Source organism: Uranotaenia lowii, chromosome 1, assembly GCF_029784155.1.
Source record: "Uranotaenia lowii strain MFRU-FL chromosome 1, ASM2978415v1, whole genome shotgun sequence".
NCBI classification, from domain to species: Eukaryota; Metazoa; Arthropoda; class Insecta; order Diptera; family Culicidae; genus Uranotaenia; species Uranotaenia lowii.
The window spans coordinates 178,394,701-178,415,308 of record NC_073691.1 but is presented as its reverse complement, the minus strand read 5'-3'; the positions used below and the strand labels follow the sequence as shown (position 1 = coordinate 178,415,308).

General features: G+C 42.1%; 1 protein-coding gene across 2 annotated transcripts; it reads left to right on the top strand.

The window, feature by feature from the left end:
• LOC129738297 (uncharacterized) lies at window positions 1-20,608 on the top strand. 2 transcript variants are annotated; one of them, XM_055729481.1, is made up of 9 exons: window positions 1-434; window positions 1,554-1,674; window positions 1,777-2,010; window positions 2,122-2,238; window positions 2,389-2,528; window positions 2,598-3,303; window positions 3,365-3,835; window positions 4,539-4,911; window positions 4,986-20,608. In XM_055729481.1, the coding sequence occupies exons 1-9, from the start codon at window positions 208-210 to the stop codon at window positions 5,108-5,110; spliced, it is 2,514 nt and encodes an 837-aa protein (XP_055585456.1). In that variant the 5' UTR covers window positions 1-207; the 3' UTR covers window positions 5,111-20,608. The 2 variants fall into 2 exon arrangements, with proteins under 2 accessions (XP_055585456.1, XP_055585461.1); XM_055729486.1 differs by lacking the exon at window positions 1,777-2,010 and having other exon boundaries at window positions 4-434.

Here is a 20,608-nt window from a genome sequence, read left to right as displayed (position 1 = left end):
TTTTTCAAATTTTGAAGCCAGTTTCTTTGGTCTCCTCCTGCAGTCTCCATACATGTGGTTTGTCTCCGTTGTCTCGACATAGACTCTGAATCTTGCTGTTTGGAACTTCCCGGTTCGTTGATCTCGTGTAATCGTCAGTGCAGTGTAATCTGGACCAATCGGAAGTGCTGTCGATACCCAATAATCTATACGGTTTTTCTGTCTGCAATGATTCGCAATCAATCTTCCGGAGGTGGTGGCGGAATGGGTCCGAAACCGGGACAGCAGCAGCAAGCTGGCAATGTTCAACCGGGCCGTGTCATGATTATCCTCCGGGATCCCAAATTCCCGGATGACATGATCTTAGAGATAGCCCGGCAGTTTGGGGCCGTGAAAGGCATGCACCGGCCGGACAACAATCACCAGATGGTGTTCATCCAATTCGAGGAACCGGAGTAAGTTTTCAAGCCCTTTTTTTAATATTAGATCAGCAAAAAATGCATATTCAAGCATTTAACTTCCATTTTCGGCTCAATAGCTAGCTACATTGATAAATTCGGTGACTATGCAAAGAACATAAAGAAAAACAGTATTCAAGCGAGTCAAGTCAGGAATGATGTTTTGACGTAAGATTAGGGACCATTAGGTCGGCTCGAATTTGTGCTCATTCAACCGATTATCACACACTTTCCACTGGTCCGATAAGGAAGTGTGGTTTAAAACTTGTGGTCCTACACCAAATTTGAATGTTTTTTGCATTACTCATTTTTGTTTTGAGATACTGCGTTATTCATCCGAAGTTTCCAAAACACAAAATTTTTCAAAACCGTTTTGGTTTTTTTAATACGCTAAAACAAATTCCTTTAATTATATTCATTAAATACATATATGTATGTATTTATGTACATTAGACTGTCCCAAATTAGTATGGGAAATTTAAAACCTGTAAAATGTTATCCGCTGCAGGCTAAAATTGATCCTAGGCCTAGGCAAGATCTCATGTCAAATTTAGGCCAGATCGGATCACGGGAAGGGGTCGCTCAACGAGCCTGAAGTTTGTATGAGATTTTGAGACATTTTGTTCGGGAAAAACATGAAAAACTAGTTTTTCATCAATGACTTTGGTTTCCTTCGACCGATTTCTTTTGAAAACGGGTTTTCTTAAAACTGAAATATTGACAAATATGTTACCCGAAGACTGCTAAACGATTCGAGTTAAAATAAAAAAAGTTATTAGGCTTCAAAAATGGGGATAGTTTAGTTTTGAAGCTTGGCTTCAGTTTCACAATATTCATGATACCATTTTCGCGAGGTTTTTCTTATAAGTATGTAGAAATTTGATAATTGACTTCACTTCTTGAATAATTGCTTTTATCGTGTAGTAGGTAGCAATTAGTATATGTTAAAGTTCCTGATTTACATTATTTTCCATTTGGCTAGACAATCAGACCTATTTCGTGATATTTTTTTGAATTATGATATATCTGTTAACATAACAGATATTTGAATACTGGACAACATTCGTGTTCGGCTTACAGTGGTGGGGATCTAAATAATGTTTTCTATTTTTACAGATGCGCTGGTCATGCCATTGCACAGATGCGAAATTATCCGGTGTTCTTTACCGCTGATTTTGCATTACGCCACGATCGTGAAAAAGACACCAAAAACAACCCGGGTGGTCAAAAGAATGCGGTAAGTTTTGGTTCGTTACTAGAAATCAGGTTACTTACATAAGTCACATACAGTGCTCATCACACTACATCTTTGACCTTCAAATGGATTGAATGTTTTCAGGATGGATTAGTAGGTCAACCTCTGTTCATGTTAAATCAACATGATCAGTTTCGATTTCATAATCGACCACAAGCCCCACCATGGGCACCATTTTTCAGAATGGGACCCCCCTTCAACATCCCTCAAACCGTGCCCAATTTTCAGCAACCAACGCCGAACTTTCAGATCCGGAATCATCCATTTCAGCCGAAGCCAACACTAGAATCGTGCTTCTCGTTGCCTCCGGAATCCACGGTAGAACAGAAAAGAATACTTTTTTTAACTACTTGAACTTAAAGTATACTACATCGCAAAAAGTAATAATAATAATACTTGATTCTTTCCTCCCTTTTTTGTATATGCCAGAATCAACACCGGCAAAACAAAGGTGGACAAAACAATCGTCCGTTCAATGGTCCAAACAACAACGGGAATTATGCTTCCAATTCATCAGAGAATGAGTCTCCACAAAAAATGTCTCTGGTAAGTGATTAATAGGTATTTGTTTACACAACACTTCAATAGTGTCCAAATCAAGTTTAGGTTTTATTTACTATGTTCAATCTGCCAGGAATTCCTGTCCAATCTAACCTTATTCTAATCTAGTGTTCCACAATCTTTTCCATTCCGCAGGAATCGCAAATGCCGGCATTCCCACTTGGTTGCTGGAACTGCACCAAAATGCCCAATTTTGAGTGCCAATGTGGCGCTTACTACTGCGATGCCATCTGCCAGCGGACGGACTGGCCCAGGCACAAAGCTATTTGTATGCCGTGAGTAATGAACAGGGTACCTGGCGAGTGGTTTAGCTCATGTTTGCTTTTTTTTTTATCTCTTTCCAGCCGCTTGGTTCCCATTTCTTATTCCAACAAACGTATGTTGGCTGAAGCGAATGCATTCAAAGAGTTCCAAACAGCCAGTCTCCATTCGTATTCGAACGACGCTACTAGCAATTACGGTAACGACCAAGGGTATCAGAATCACCAGGATCAAAACCGCAACAAAAACAAGCAACAGCACCAAAATAACAAACAGAACAAACAACAGAATCAAAACTATAAGAATCAATCCAACAGGTCTAGCGAAGAACCGGCGCAAAACAATAGCCATTTCAATAAGAAAAACAATGAAAACAAAAATAAAAATGACAACAAAAGGTCCAATAAAAATGATCAAAAAGAATCGCCAAAAGGGCAACCCCAATCGGTGGTTTCTCCGAAGGAAGATAACAAGGTCAGCATGCTGAGTAACAAACTAGAACGGCTGAAGGTTGCCAGATCTACCGTCGGGGCCAATAAACCGGCTGTAAGCAAGGTCCTAAAATCCGGACGCTTTCCACCGGAAGGTGCACGGGTGAAAATCACTGCTACCTTACCGTCGGGTGTCGTGTACATCTACCACATCAACGGACAGGGCGGAAAATCCGAATACTACGAGCTGAACACCAAGCTTCACATTGCGGCTCAAGATGCCGACCCGCTTCAACAGCAACCCAAAATCGACGATATCATTTTTGCCCCATTCGAGTGTGCTTTGTTCCGGTCAAAGGTGACCATTATTCGACAGTTTCATCCCTCAAAAATAACTCAAAACTTACATATCTCTTCAGGTTCTTGCCACTGGAAGTGAGGAGAAAATCACCATCCAGTATCTGGAGTTTGGCAATTCGGGCGACGTCTCCTGGAAAGAATGTCGCAGTATTGTCGATGAATCTCTCAAATTTGCCCCCCTTCTAACCTTCCCGGTAGCCCTGGAGGGTGTCGGGATTGGGCAGTTGACCAAGCCGATGAAGGAAATGCTCATCTCGCTGGAGCACACGGACGATCTGGAGCTGATGAGAGTCGATACTTCACCGGACAGTGATGTCCGGGAAGTGGTGTTGCGGCGCCCCAAGCAATCCGAGACTTTGAACATGCAGCTGATGGAGATGCGCGACAAGGAAGTTCAACAGCGGGCAGAAAAGGAACGCCAACAAAAGGAGAAGGAAAAAGCGGATAAGGAAAAGGAGCAGGCAGAGAAGGAACGCGAAAAGCGCTCGGCTATAGCCGATCCTAGCACCTACAAGCCGGTGTTCTTCGATGTAAGTCAAGCAAGGTCTAACGATGAATTCTACGATTTTGTAGCTTTATAAGTTTCAACTCAATAGAGCAGGATGTTACTAATAGATTATATTTAAAAATATTAAACTTGACAATTTTTTTTTCAAACTGGGTAAGGATTAATTAACTTTTGTCACGACTACTAACATTCTCAGTTTTACAGTGCCATTTCTCGCTGTCTCAGTGGTGTTAACACTGATTCTTGAACCCTGTGATCGTGAAGTCAACGGTCTCAAAGTCAAGATGTTGATGCCAACGGCGGGAAGATCAAGATTTATTAATAACAGAGATACCTTTCAGATTCACGCTGCAAGTTGAGAAATTTAATAATGACAGCTGCATGTAAACATTGGGCTCGTTCTAACGCACAGCTACGTATGGAATAACTTGAAAATCGAAAGTCGTACCTATTTTTATTCTGACGGAATCCAAAGCAAACCCAAAATGAAATAAAAAGCTATAAGAAAATATCAAACAAAAAACTCCTAGATTATCACAGGGTAGTCACTTGGGTCTAATGCTATTTATCGTGTTCATAACTGAAATTTTGTATGTTAAGTACTTGACTATTATGTCAATCATCCGAAGGTTATGAAAAATTACAAAAAATAAAAAACCTTCCGCCGGTCATCCAAACTCAATCGAATTCTAATAAAATTAACATTACTTTTTTTCCGCCACCAGGAGGCGATCCGAACCAAGCAGCTCGAGTTTGATAAGGTCCAGCGCCTGTTTATAGTCGACGCGAGCGAAGTGTTCGAATCGAACATCATTTCGGTGATTACGGGAGACGATCTGGACCAGTACGGCCAGGTTGTGGACCAGCTGACCGGCATCGGCCCTAAGGATCCAAATCCGTACATGCCAACCCAGGAGGGCGAAGTCGTTATCGTGAGATATGAAGGAGCCGATTGGTCCCGGGCACTGTTCGACATCAAGGAGGGCAATTTCTTGCTGCTGGATATCGGTAGCTTTGCATCGATTCCGAAGGAAAACATTCGGCGTTTCCCGCCCGGGCTGAGCCGGGTTGTGTACAACAACGAAGTCGAAGTGAAAAGTACGTTGGCGTTTTGTTAAAAAAAATTATAATTGAACTGTTTCTGTAAGATATGTCTTACCATTTTTTCACAGATCTGGACGCGCTGAAGGGAATGATGACCGATGGCAAGCCTGAATCGGTCCACGGTAGAATGATCGAAGCGATGGTGAACAGCCCTGATGAAGGCATCGCAACGATTAGTATCATCGTTAAGTAATTCTGCATTCTCTTTGAGTGTTGTCCCAGCTTATTTGGTGAGCTTGTTTATTTTTATTGTCTACACATCTTACAATTAAGTCTCGTTGTGGCTTGTTGTAAGTTATATAGTTTATTCTGAAAGTACCGTCGGCTTACCAAAAGTTTCCCTCTGGTTTAAATTTGACTTACTTTATTTTAAAATTATATTTGTCCGATATAGTTTAGATTTAAGAATTGAAAAAATAATGCAACACAAAAATACTTGAGGAAAGCAAGATTATGATTAGTAATCTTAATCAACTGATTAGATCAGCGATGATTAAGTTTTGAAAGAGCGAAACATATTTGAATAAAAATGCGGTATTTGACACGCAGTCTAAATTGTTTTGGACGAGCTGATGATTAATGTTCAGCTTCCGTGTCTGCACCAATGGCCACGCAATTCAGCGGTGATGAATGGTCTCTGTGCCATAAAAAAACAATTTTTTGTGCGATTCTGAAAAGAAAATCACTGACACGTGGTAAAACTAACGTACTTTGAGAGACAAATGTAAAAGCAGGAAATTTGTCATTGCAACGTCACAAAAAACGTGAATTTGTAAAAAAATCGGTGTATCAAAGGCCGCGCACTTCATTCAGGTTCGAACAATTACGGTATCCAAACAGTTTGAAAAGTGGCGGCACATTGGAAATACACGAGGAAATTGTCCAACCAACACTAAATAGAGACGAATTGTAATCGAACCTCAAATTTCCAACACGTCGTAGCAATTTGCAATCAGATAATCAGTTTTTCTGATTTTTTTCTTCTAAAAATGGCGTTTTCAGTCCATTACCCAATATATGGTGTAAAATATTGATGAAGAAGTCTGTTTGTTAAACTACTGTAACCTTTGTTACCTTCTCGAAGAACTTCTCTTCGTTGAACGGCTGATACCGAGGGATGAATCATCCTATTGGATGAAAATCCCAAGAAGATAAAAAGAACGACTGATATATACTATAAGATTTTCCGTGCGCGGGGATAGAAACCTTCTTAATCAAGTGTATAAAATTGTCATTTTTTTCCGCGACTGAACGACACTTTTCTTTTCAAATGTTTCATAACTTTTGTTTGTTCCTGACCTCGAAAAGAAAAATAAATTTATTTCAGTAGTGAAAGGTATCCGAAAATATGAAACATGAACATTTTCGTTGTTGATTTTCGGAGAAAATAATAATTAAAGTTGAAAGTGCGTGGCCATTGTGTCTCGCACGGTATATTAATTTCGCATCGAACTGAACAAAAACTTCCTTCCTGTACGCAAATTTACTTTCAAGTTGAAACGTAAGCCAACCAAAAACCAATACTAATTCCTAACGTAAGCTATTCAAAAAATTCCGTTAGAAAACCACATGGTGGTCAAGTATATACTTATACTTATATCTGTTTAGAGTTTAAAATTTAAATCTTTAAAAGCCCAGATTCACATTACAATTACTACGATAGACGCGGTTGTATACTGTTTACCGGAATTCCATTTACCGGAAGTACCATTTACCGGAATACCATTTACCGGAATGTACTATTTACCGGAATTCCATTTACCGGACTATACCATTTACCGGAAAACCATTTACCGGACTATACCATTTACCGGAAAACCATTTACCAGAACTACCATTTACCGGAATTTCTTTGATACCTAACAATTTGGGTTGTACCCCGTTTCCCTAAAATTTTCGCCAGAATTTACCATTCTTCAATAGAAAATTTCGCCTGAAAGACCATTTTCCAGAGTATTGAATATTTTTATACAATCGAATCCGAAAATAAGAACTTTTTCCAAAAAAAGGGGTTTGAAATATTATTTTTTGGGGCAAAGCCGCAACCAACGAGGATGAAGGGACTGAGGCGGCACAAAGCCGCCGAGGCTCCCAAATCCGAGGTGGCCGCCGACCCGCCGTCGGAAGCGGCGGCCCTATTACATTGGTCTAGGTCTGTCGGGGCTTCATAGGTCTGCCTGAAAGCTAGGGGTGATCCCTTAGCCCCGTCCGCCACGCGACAGCGTGAAGGACAATATGTCTTTCAAGTTCGAACGCGCAGCGTGAGGAGTCGGATACTAAATCACTGGTTATCATGATATCAATTAATGTACCCAAATCTTGACCAAAAATCATTCTGGGCTTCAGTTCACGGGTAAACGGGATACAATAATAGATTTGTCATTAAAAACTCTTATTCCGGTAAATGGCATTCCGGTAAATGGTTCATTCCGGTAAATAGCATTCCGGTAAACGGTTCATTCCGGTAAATGAATTTCCGGTAAAAAGCATTCCGGTAAATGGTTTTCCGGTAAATGGAATTCCGGTAAACAGTATACAACCGATAGACGCTACTCGATTCTAGTTTCATTTGTACTTGGCAAATGAAAGACTTATCACTGATTTCTATTCTATTCCTCTAATTTCTTCGTTCGAAAAAGTGTGTTCAATTAGTTAAAGATACCAACAGTAAATTAAAAAAAAAGAAATCAACGTTTTCGGCCCACATGAATGTTTTCGGACCTTGATATTCCTAACGTTTCTAGGTTTCAATGTTATTTCTGCAGTTGCTCGATCTAACTGTAAATATTGACACTAAGCTCTAGCTCTGACCCTCGGATATCAATGGCTATTTGGAGCTAAAAAAGGGGAAAATATATTTATCATCAGGTACATCAACAAGTACACTTGGGTTCTTTTTTTATTAGTCGTTAACCCAGGTGGTAAATCCTTTTTACGGATTGCATTCCAAGGCGCGGCGAGCCACCGCGTCCCTCCCCCCAGTTTGCTACTCTGGGTCCATGGGTGCAATTGGACGACTCATGATACTATGTACCCCTAAAAATCCACCTGGGGCCTCTGGCCATAATTCCCATGCGGACCTGCAACGAAGGCTATACCCGACATGGGAGACCATACTCGCGCAATGCTTTCCACGGCAAATACTCGTTTTTATACGTGCTACACCAGCAATCATCATCCACTCTTTGTCACGATTCACGACTCACGGATTGGCAGTCCGTTCGCCGCTACTCGTGACTCGAGGCCCTCTTACATTCCTCCTCTTGACACGAATTGAGGCGTCAATACCCACCTCTCCTCGTGTCTCGAGAGCCCTCGTTCAAAACGTCTCTTGACCCAATTCGAGACGAGAACAACTCGCCTCTCCTCGGGTCTGGAGATAACCACTCATCCTACTATTTCTCCGAGATTTCTCATCAAGACTCAACCTGAGGCCCATCCGCTGGGCGCCACATGTTACGGCACAAGGCCCCTCTGTCTGTCGTGAGTCAATCGTATCCGCGAGTCGGGGCCAGGAACCTCCCCAAAAGGCAGATCGATCGAAACCCGCTCAAACATTTGGTCGTCCCGCATATCGGGGTCGCGACTACCCGATACACGTTCCGACCCTCCCTCTTGCAACTGAGCACTGGTACCAAGGTGCCCAGTCACACCACGTTTTGTCACCCTCGGCACGCAGCCCGTCGGTAGCTGACTGTACCAAGTGTGACGTGTAGTTCTCTTGGCCGTACATCTACAGGTGACAAGTCTGTAGACACGTTTGCACTCTGCACCACGGGGAAGTGGAACTACGTCGCAGAGCTAGGGTTCTAACGCTAAGACCCGGTACACCTCTAACCGGAACAACAACGCCGGTCACATCATCTATCAAAGGAAAGGTACCTACAATATTTTAGTTGAATATTGCGCAGTAAGGAATTTCTATTACTTAGCCTCTTAACGATTCATAAACCCGTATGTGCATTGATAGTTTTTCCAGTGCTCCATGGGAAGTAAGTGTCGTCCACTAATTCGGAAAGGATATCTTGGAATGGGCGTTTCCTGAATGGGTAAATCAAGAGGGTGTCGATCGTACTTTGACTCGTTACAGACTCGGATGAATGTTTGGATAGTTTGGGTATTTTTCGGAAGATAGAACCACGCGATGAGCTCTCAAATGAGTTTCTCGGATGATTCTTTGTTGTTCCTCTGGGTCTGAGACATCTTTCAAGATTTTTTGTGTAAAGCGAATTTTACAAACAGAAAAACTGTTTGTAAACCTCTTGAAGCTTACCCAAAATCTCCTTGGAGGTGTGCAAACCGTTGAATTTTGTAGGATCAAAAAATTCCTTAAGTAATATTGCCAAAGTTTGGTCAGTTAAGCTAATTCTCTTAATGACAGTCCGTCGTATTCCTGGAAAAGGATGTGTGATTGATTATTGGGTATGGTTTATCGTTCACTTTTCGATGATTATTTGGTTTCTAAATGCGTTAAGAGGAGCTTCTGTTGATAAAATGTAATTGGGATCATCGTCCTCTGCGGAATGTTGCGTTGGCGTGAGCGAATGGATTTGTATGCGACTTAAGGCGTCTGCTACCACATTGCTTTTTCCAGGTTTATACACGATTTCATAGTCGTGCTCTTCTTAATACGATTTCCAATTCTTTAATTTTACATTAGTGTTTCTAGGAGACAGTGAACATGTCAATGGTTGATGGTCCGTGACAACCATAAATGTAATTCCTAAACACTTTAAGAGCCCAGTAAATGGCAAGCAATTCTTTCTCCGTTGTCGAATAGTTCTCTACAGTTCTGTTCAAAGTTCTTGGAGTAAAATGAATTGGTTTGTCTTTACCCATTTCACCTTGACTCAACACGGTACCAATAGCGAATTTTGATGCAACCGTAGTTATTAAAAAGGGCTTTTTGAAGTCTGGATAAATTAAAACGTGACTTCCAGTAAGTGTCGTTCTAATGGGTTCGAAACAATCCCTTTCTTGTTGATTTATCGTATTTTTTTTCTTAGAACTATTTGAATTCCTCTCACCTCTTAAAAGGTTTGTTAAAGGTTTTGCTACCTTAGCAAAATTTTTCACGAATCTCCTGTAACATCCTACTATGCCTAAGAATCCCCTTAGTTGTTTGAGATCTTTAGGTTCTGCAAAGATTTTAATGACTTCCATTTTTTTCTCGTTCGGTTTGATTCCATTGTCGGCAATAACATATCCTAAAAATTCAATGGAACTATGCAAAAATTCGGATTTGTCACATATGACTTTGAGTTTGACATTTTTAAGAATTAGTAAGACGACTTTCAAGTTTTTGTTGCGTTCTTCTGAAATTTTTCCCAAACACATTTACGTCGTCAATATAGACATAACAACGTTTTCCAATTTCCTCTCGAAGGACATCATTCATTGCTTTCTGAAAGATCGCAGGAGCATTTTTCAGGCCAAATGGTATACGAAGGAACTCGTATTTGCCATAGTTGATCGGAAAGGCAGTTTTTTCGATGTCTTAGGTTCATCTTAATTTGATGAACACCAGAAGCTAAGTCCAGTGTTGTAAAATATTTATTCCCTCCAAGTTGGTCAAGAATGTTGAACATTATCCGGCATCGGATATTTATCAGGTAGCGTTTTTTGGTTTAATTTTCTATAGTCAATGGCAAGACTAAATTTTCATGAACTTTCATGGAGTCACTTGCGCTTCGGCGTTGAGCTACTGGCCAGCGGGCTGTGCTAAGCTTTGCGGTCTAACATTTTAACAAAACCTGGAGGGTGGAACTCCAAGCCCCCATATAAAAGTGACCAATGCTATTTGGCTATATATAGCTTTACTATCGAGTAGTAGTTCTCGATGCTTTCCGTTTTGTCCATGCTCAATGATTTAGGCTAATTGTCGGAGGTCATAAGGTGCTGCTTATCAGCGTGATAAAGTTTTAAAACCTCTTTAATATTTTCCCATTGTGTGGAAGTGGTGATGAGCGTATTATTGGCCTCACCTTTTATTTTCTACGGATGGTTTTTATTAACAGATGATACTGAAATGTATCCCTCAAATCGTCAAATAGTTCAAACATCAATGAGCTTCAATCTCTTGGATTTCCATTAAAATCAGGTAAATCCCTAACAACTTGAGGGATTTTATCTCGATCTTCGAAATTGCTATTAGTATGCAATTCGCGATTATAGGTTTTCAATTATGTTTTAAAGATTTTTAGTTTGTTTTTACTTTGAGTTGGTAAGTCACTTTGTGATATTTTAGCAGGTCATTTACGGTTGGTCCGGGCTTGCTGCTGTGTTGTTAATATGCGATTCGCATTTAGAGATTTTTTATTTTTACTTAAAATTATTTCTTTCGTTTTTAGAGCTCAGAGCTTAGATAAACCGTACATTTCAGTAGTTGCTACTCCGTGATTGACGAGAACCATCAAAATTGTACATAGATCCAAATAAATGGGTCTTGGGATTAGCTTACCATTCTCTGTGTACACGTTTCGATGGTTCCTAATCATATATGATCAATAACGGCGCCAGCCACGTCCTTACGGTTCATCGGGGACAGGGAAGGATTGTTAGTTCGACTTCCGCTGCTACTAGAGACCGAATACACCTCTAAATCTTCACGGTCGTCTCAGGAAGGGTGGTTTGTTAGTGGGGAAGGTAAATAAGATCTGGATTCCCTTTGGGAAGGGATGTGGTCAAAGCAATGTTAAATATTTAATGATCGTCGGGTCGCACACAATCGAGTACATTACGTTTTTATTTAGAGCGAATACGTCCTAACGTGGCATTTTTATACACTTACAATGCTCTTGGCACATGTGCAACTCACCGAAATTGTCGCGCGCTTAAAACGAGAAGAGCAAAACGTCCTAACTTGGCATTGTCATACACGTGCAATGTACTTCGCACCGGTGTAACTCACCGAATTTTACCGCGCACATAAGACGAAAAGAGCAAAGCGTCCTAACGTGGCACTGTCATACACGTACAATGCACTTGGCACATGTGCAACACACCGAATTTTAACGCGCGCTTGAAACGAGAAGAGAAAAACGTCCAACGTGGCATTGTCATACACGTACAATGCACAATTTAATCGCGCGCTTAAAATGAGAAGAGCAAAACGTCTTAACGTGGCATTGTCATACACGTACAATGCATTTGGCACCGGTACAACTCACCGAATTTTACCACGCGTTAAAAACGATAAGAGCAAGAACGACATAACGAGCGAAAACGTTCTAACGCATTAAGCAAACGGGGAGAGAAAGAGAAAAAAACGCATCCGATCGCGCCTCGCTTGCCTGATGTTCTCTTTTCCCAAGCAACTGAACGGAGGAGGAAATCTCCATTGTTGCTCTCTTGCTGTTCCTTCTTTGCACTCCTATATCTAACACCTCAAAACCGAAATTTAAAAAACTATCAACAAAACACACGTTCACCTGGGAACAGGGTTCCCTTCCTCTCCTTGAAATTATTTCTTTCGTTTTTAATTTATACTCAAAAAAAAAACAGGGAGTACGATAACGTACTGCGAGACATCGCTTAGATCCTTCTTGGTACTATTTGTTTTTCCGGGTCGGTGCCAAGTTTCCAGTGTGCTTCTTCGACTACCTTTCGGGACCCAAGTCGATCGTCTTGGCGATGATGAAGCTGGGTCCAGTCCTCGAAGTCCTTTCTTGGAGGCTCAGGACAGCGCAAATAACAATTTGGCTTTCAACTAAAAAATGTCGTCATCAATGAATGTTGGTGTCTAAACGAGCCGCTAGTGTCAGCCAGCATAAAATGTGCTACTGGGTACCGGTGCGTTGCTGATTGGCTGCTGTCGTGTGGTTTCACCTGGGTTCGGTTGATACGGTGGTAACTTACATTTTATGAATTCTGAGTTATGTAATTACACTTTTGGAACGTTCTTCACGAATAGAGTCAACAGAAAGCGTATACTAAACATCTGGACGACTTTTTTTTTTAGTTGGTAGCTACAGGTGGTAAATCCCGGTTTACGGATTGTATCCCAAGGAACGGCGAACCTCCGGGTACCCACCCCCCATTTAAACTCTAGTTCCATGGATGCAAATGATGACTCATGATACTATGTACCCATACAATATAAAGTCCATTTGGGGCCACTGGCCGTCATTCCCGTGATGGGAGACCATACTGACTCGTGAGACTCGTGACTTGATACTCTCTTTCACTCAGCCCTCTTGACCCGATTCGAGACGAGACTATACCTCGCCTTTCCTCTTGTCTTGAAAGCCCTCTTTCGGCTGGGAAGGATGGCAATGCAGTGCAGCTGAACTTGTCCAGCCTAGTCCAGCCTTCACCACCTTCTGGATACTGGGTTCGCCGTAGAGTCGCGCGAGCTCGTGGTTCATCCTTCGCCTCCACACTCCGTCTTCTGCACGCCGTCTAAGGTGGGCCTTAGCGTCAAAGATGGCTTGAACCCTCTCCGGATACTGGCATGTCCGAGGGAGACCCATGTACGCTCGTAGGTCGGACTCCCCTTGGTATCTAACTAGAGCCTCTCGTGAGACCCATGCAAGATTCCGGTATTTGTTAGCGGCAATCCCCTCTAACGAATGGACAAACCCATAATAAGGGTTTCTGTCTATGAGACGGAATGCGTTCATTGCAATGCGGGCTTCTCCGGGGAACAAGCCCATTACTCTTCCCCAAGGGAAGTTTGGAACCAAATCGAGAGCCCTCTTAATTAGTGTAATACACGTTAAACCAGCTAGGGCCGCCTGCCTGACGATGATCCTGAGTCTCATATTCTCTTCAGGGATAATCTGTTCGATGGTTCTGAAGCGCTCTGCCACATTCTCGTCCGTGAATGTAATCGGGAATCTGTCATGGTATCTTCGAATTAGGTCAACAGAGAGGGATATCTGTCGACCCAGGTCGGTGCAGACTCCTTCCATGATCCTCTCTAGGCATTGTGTTGTTACTATGCCCTTTTTGGCGACCGCTGTGACCGCGCAAGCATACGCGGCTACCGGGGTCACATACGGACGTGAGTCAGGATCAGCCCTAATCCTTACCATAACTTCGTTGAAAACTGCTTCAGCATTAGCCGGGTCTATGAGGGCAACGTCAGCGGCTTCGGAACCTCTTGCATTATCTGGTCTCAGTGGAGTACCTTGTGTAAGGTCACAGCATGCAATCATGTCCGGGTTCCTCAACACGGCAACGCAAGCAGCGTGCAAAATCCCATCCGCAGTATCAGGGTCTGCCATCCTCTCATTCTGATAAAGTCCAGTCATCTCCGCTACCATCAAAACTTGGAGGGCGACCCTACTATTTTCCATAATAGCCAGCATTCTGGACTGGCATATTACATTGATCAACATAGGCATCCAAAGCATCCGGTCATCTCCAGCGAGTCTAGTGACCAGACGAGAGGTCTTGAAAATCAGTTGTCGATACACGGTTGGGCCTGATAGGAAGTGACTTCTAAGATCATCCATCCAGTAAATGGATGAATTCGCTTGCAGTTCATTTTTCGCTGCCACTGCATCATATGCCCGTCGTACGCCGCTGGCCCTATTTGCCTCCAGTGACGCGGGAAGCTGCCCAGGCAATGGCGCGACTTCTTGGTTTCCCTGAGAGGCATGGCCTCGACCCGGGGGAGTCGAAGACGAAGTAGAGGCACGCGGAACTGGATCTGACATAGTTGGTAAAAGTACTTCCCTACAATCTGTCGTAGACGCTAACTCAAGACTGCTTGAGCCGGTGGAATAGTCCTTTTGGAGGCGAGGGTTTGTAGGAGGTGTTGACGATTTGGTTTTTGTGCTTAGGGTTTCTTCGGTTGCCGATCTGACTGGCTGAGCAGTCAAGACTAACCTCTGTTCTAGGGCCTCTGAGACAGTTTGTTCTTCTGAGATTTCCTCCTGCGGACTAGCTTGCGCTAGACCGGTAGGTTTTAGACTGCTCTTGTCAGCCGAAGGTTTTCTATTTTTCCTTCCTATTTTGCCTGAGCTTCTGCAGATACTAACGTAATCTGAATACGCGAAGTACCGGATACTGCGGATAATATAACCCGGAAATATGAGCTTACACGCCAATATTCCCTCTTGGCTTAATTGCTCTTTAGTCAACAGTAATTTCTCCTGGGGGAACTCAAACACAGTGTCTCCGATGTGAAATCTGACGTCCTGTAAACTCGGCTTGGATTTAAACGCTCTTGATACGGTCGGTTTGTCTCGGATATAATCAAATTCCTCTTTCACTAACATTTGCGCCTTCTGGCCTTCTGGAACACAGTTGCAGCAGAGCTTCATCTCTCTGAGCTTTCTTCGCCGCTTCTGAACATTCATTCCTACGAATATTGGGCATTTGTCGTTTTTATGCTGGCCGTTACAGAAGTCGCATGCATCTTCCGATGCTGCTATTGCTGCATGCGATGATTTCGAGGCTCCTCCTTTGAACGATGCAAACTTTGAAGTCTTGGACGTTCCAACTGTTGTGGCGGTCTCGCAGCGCTCCAATATCACAACTCGCTGTCTCAGGAACTCGATCATGTCATCATATTGTGGTAGCTCCGTTTGATCAAATGAGGCTTCCCACAACTCACGGGTTTGATCATCCAGTGCACGTGTCAGCAATGTCACCACGAACATTTGTGACATACCAGTCAGAGGTTGGTCTAGCTTGACTAGGTTGTCAATGTGTCGAGTACACTCGTCCACCAGATTCCGCAGCTCTTTGGAACTTTTCCTTTGAACCTTCGTCATGTTCAGGAGTCCCAGAATGTGACTTTCCAATATGAGACGCTTGTTTCCAAATCGTTGCTCCAATATCTCCCACGCTCGTTCGTAATGGTTGTTTTGTAGCGTCTCAATGTCTATTACCCCTGCAGCTTCACCCTTGAGCGAATTTTCCAGATGGTATAGCTTAACCGCATCTGAATCATTAGTTCGCTCTATAAGGTCCTTAAACATGGCCTTGAAGCGTGGCCATGCTTCATAGCGACCATCGAATGTGGGTAACGGCGCACGGTAGGCTTGTGTGTTAACTATCACTTGACCTGGCATTGGTGCGGCAACGGCGTGGGCTGGGGCTCGCTGATTGTCCCTTTGCAGCACATCCATCAGGATCTCGATCTTTATTGAGGCCTCGTTGTAGGCTTCTTCAAACTCAATAAATTTCTCCTCCTGTGCTTCGGCATCTTCGGGTACGGCTTCAATAATGGAATTATGAATCTCGTTGTATTCATTATACATGGCTTGAAGGTTTCTGGCATGAACCCTCAGAGCTGGCAAGGAAAGTGTTCCTTCATCCGATTCCAGAATATTCAGTAATCGGGTCACCTTTGCCTTGACCCGGCCACGTCGGATGTTGAGCTTCGAAATTTCTTCAGGCCTTTCCATTTTCTGGTTGGGAGTGCGAGGTAGCATCTCCGTAACCGCAGACTCCTTTCCAATCACTCACGAATGTGTCCTATATTCGCCGCAGTAGAACACGCAAGAATTCGCCGGCGCACGATATCACACGTCTACTAATCGGCGACCGCGACGAAAACCGTAACTAAACTTTCGCACCGCGACGTGGTTCTCTCCAACGACGGCGGGTAAATCGCGAATGTCACGTTGTTCGAGCCACGTGACACGCTCGGTTCGCGTTGTCAGCCACGCGAAACGCTTCTTCACCAGTTCCGATCCGGCTCGAAGGACCAAATGTTTCGAAGCGGATGTTTTTTAACGTGTGAAAATTTATTGTTTTTAATACATTTGCCTTAAAGACCATTACGGATGGTGCGTAGGGACTTGGTGTTCACGGCATTTTTGGAGGATTTGCCGTAATGTGAAGATCTGGTCCGTCGTAGACCGTCTCTCCTTCAAGCCTGCCTGAAGACTTCTCACGAAACTTTTTGCTTGTGGCGTTAGGCGGTGGAGTATGATTCAGCACTTTGTAGGCGGCATTGAGGACAGTGATCGTTCGGTAGTTCTCACAGTCCAATTTGTCGCCCTTCTTGTAGATGGGGCATATGACCCCTTCCTTCCACTCCTCCGGTAGCTTTTCTGTGTCCCAGATCCGGACCATCAACCGGTGTAGGCAATCGGCCAATTTGTCCGGTTGCCATAGATCGAGTTAATTGGAGCAATACTGTTCATCTGGTTATGTCGTGAGTCGGACATCCATGTAAATATAGTAACTGAAATTTTACTGGTAAGGAGGAACTTCGGTTCTCATAAATCTTAAAGGAAACAGGGTGTTATTTAAGTTTTTGGGAAACTCGATCGAATCCAGTTTGATTTTTAAAATTTCTTTCTTCTACAGCTGCGTCACAGGCCACTTTTAGCGTTCTGGGTTGTACGGCTCTGGAATTTCCGCCAATTGGCTCGAGAATGCCAGCTAAGAAAACTTGAAGGGCGTTAGCGGTAGCCCTTGAAACGTCGAAATCGAAGTACTCGGCGAAGCGGTTGAAAGTTCTCAAAATTCCAATAAGAGCGCTGTTGGCTCCGTAGTTATTCAGCCGGATGGGAACATAGAGCTGTAGATTTTGGTTCCTTAATCCTCGGGGTCGCACACTGAGAGGAATAGCCTCCAGCAGCATGGGAGAGTCAATCCTCGACGCAAAGAGATCCGCTACGACTAGAGCACGTGCAGCGTTACGACAAATTTGAAGCGTGTCTAAATCAATTAGGCGGAAACGGTTTTCGTAACTGGGTAAACGAAACGGATCTAACCAGTTCAAGTGTCGCAGGGCATACCGTATGAAACGCCGCTGGATAGCCTCTATTCGTTCAGCTCCGTTCTGGTAAAATGGGCACCAAACTAAAGATGTATATTCAAGCGTTGAGCGAACTATGCTGCAATACAGACTTTTTAGGCAGTACACATCTTTAAACTCCTTTGTTACGCGAAATAAGAAGCCAAGACTTCTAGACGCTTTATCGTCGCCTTGTAATTCGTATGAGTCTTAAACTCCAGCCGATGGTCTAGGATAACGCCCAAATCGTTGATGTGGTCCACCCGGGCGATGGTTTCGTTCCCAAGAATGTACTCTGCGTGAAGAGGGTTCGTTAAAATCGTTAAAATAGATGACAAAAATTATCATTCCCAAGTGGCTTCCCTGGGGCACACCTGAACAAGCAGAAAATTGTCTTAAAAAGTAATTTCCAGTTTGCACTGATAACTTTCGTCCCGTTAAATAGCTTCGAAACCAGTCCAGTAGGGATCCACAGAATCCTAAGCGTTTAAGTTTAGCAATAGCAATATCGTGGTTTACTTTATCGAAAGCAGCCGACAGATCAGTATAGATGGCGTCAGTTTGTGACTTCATGGTGAAGCTATCTTGCACGAACGATGTAAAGTATTGTTTTGAGGACGAGAAAATCGGATCCTTTAGCAACATCTTTCTGTGAATAACAATTAAATGAAAGCTAACTATTTTAATTTTTTCCTTTCCGGTTTATTGAGGACCAGTATGATAAGAAATAATATCATGGTTAACATAATTAAAAAAATTATGTTCTGAAGAATGATCGTACTTTTGATTAAATGCCTCCCATCAGGTTCTGCACAGTAGCTTTTGTGCATTTCTTGGATGCCGCCTTGCAATTTTTCTCAAATTCTTCCATGCTTTGAGAAACTGTCTCTTCCGGCTTGTTCAAATATTTTGTTTTGTTTTGTATTTCGTTTGCTTCCCTGTCTTCGGGAGTGAGGTGAATTTCGAAGAGCTCCTGACCGTCTGGAATTTCTTCGGTGTTCAAATTTTGTTTTTTGTTACTTCTAAGTGTATATGTGTAATTCATGAAACTATTGTTTTTACTATTCTCTCTTTTTCAATTTTCTGTTACAGAGTATGATTTGTTAACTGACTCATACACTCAGGCCAAATCTTATTATAATTTTCATAAGATACGTCTTATGAACCCCTTTTTTGCGTCCAAACTAAGTTTTCATAAGAGTCTTATGAAATTCTTTCAATTTTCATACGAAGTTCTTATGGAAAATAGAAGAAACGGCATTGTGGAAAAATTATGAACACATTCATTCCATCAGTAATTTTTCAGTCGTCAAACGAAGTAGTGGAGTAATTAGTTTTATTCTTTTAAATGGTAAGTTTGAATTGAAGTTTATTTTTGTAATCGTTAAACATATTTTTAAAGGTAAACTCTATGTTTTTTGTTTACTTTTCAGCACGTTGACCGGGAAAAAAATCGAAGGTCAAAACACCGTATGCGGCCGAACAAATTCTTTGGAACCGGGTATGGATGTGTTGCTGATGGTGACCATAATGAATGTAATTCCGAGCCAATTAGCCGAACAATAAAATAAATTTTTAACATCAATTGTTTTGAATTATTTTCATCGAACGTGACATTTCCTGTTTTTATAAGACCCTCTTATGAAAAGTCCCAACCTCTCATTGAAGCAGGTGTTCATCTGCAGAGTTCATTCGCGTCATAAGATAATCTTATGAATTTCATTGATTTTTCTTATGGCGCCACTTCATAAGAGAATCTTATGGCATGTATAATAGTATTTTTCTGAGTGTATATTATCGGTAGCCCGTTGGAAACCAGTCGGAGCGTTTTTTGAACCGAACGGTATTCTTGTAGATTCTTATTTTATGATTCTTTTTCTATGGTTGTGATGAAGATGGTTTATTATTTTATTCAAAATTTTGTTCGTTATCAACATGGGTCTCTGTTAGAAAGTGGATGGGCGATAATCATTATGATCTAAATGATCATTAGGCTGTTCTCGCAGAGCCATCGAATGGCTTAGCTACTTACAAAGCCAAACCCAAATCTAACGTTTGTGGTTTCGTCGAAAGATTCAGTTTCGAAATCTGTGCCAGATACGCACTGGTCACTGCTGCTAGCTTTGCCGCTAACTCACTTATCTTCTGTCAGAACTCCGATACGGTCTTTCTATTATATTGCTAGCCATTTCAGCATGGCTTGTGGCTAAATTTAACTGGCCATCGTCCCCAAAGGACTCGTGATGGGCAGTATTAAGGCATGTAGACGAGAAGAAAGTAAACCTCATGCTTGATAATAGTAATCATATTTTTTCTATTCGCTCTTATTTTATTATTAAAGTACTACTACTTTAAATGTAGATATTAACCAACCAATGTCGTCGATAAAATAATGAGCGAAACGCGATCATTACACTTGGAGTGCAGTTCACGGCTATCTTCAGCTTTTTGGATTTCGATTCCGTGCCTCCCATCATTTTGGGAAAACTTGAGTTTCACTGAATAATCTTGTGCCTATCTTTTGACGGTCGCCATGTTGCCACTCTTTTATCTGTCGTTATCCCAGGTTTCTGTCGTCACTTACTTTGTCCTTGGTTCCTATACCATGGACCGCAACGAATCTGTTTGTTCCTTGGGGTGCACCCTTGTTTGGACAAAACATTGAAAACAACGTCGTTTTTTTCAATCCGGTTTCATCATCGAACACTTTAACATTCATAGTTATCCATCAAGTTTTTCCCCAATGTAAGCTTCCGTGAAATTTCTACTCAAACGAGGGAGTTGTACCTTATCAATAATTTTTCCATAATATACTAAGACTATGTATTCAATGAACCTAAAAATTCGAGAAAGAATATTATAATTCAGGATGAAATGTCATTACCAATTGTAATTTTTATCAACACATGGAAACATAAAACTACTTTTCCATGTTCTTATTTGGAAATCACTTATATAAGTTTGAATAAATGTTTAATGACACCAGGA

What these genes read in the sequence shown, in the direction of transcription:
- LOC129738297 (XM_055729481.1), top strand. Translation starts at nt 208, where the DNA reads ATGATTCGCAATCAATCTTCCGGAGGTGGTGGCGGAATGGGTCCGAAA. An exon ending in GTGCTTTGTTCCGGTCAAAG is followed by an intron (nt 3,304 to 3,364) that starts GTGACCATTATT and finishes ATATCTCTTCAG; the next exon opens with GTTCTTGCCACTGGAAGTGA. An exon ending in ACAAGCCGGTGTTCTTCGAT is followed by an intron (nt 3,836 to 4,538) that starts GTAAGTCAAGCA and finishes TTCCGCCACCAG; the next exon opens with GAGGCGATCCGAACCAAGCA.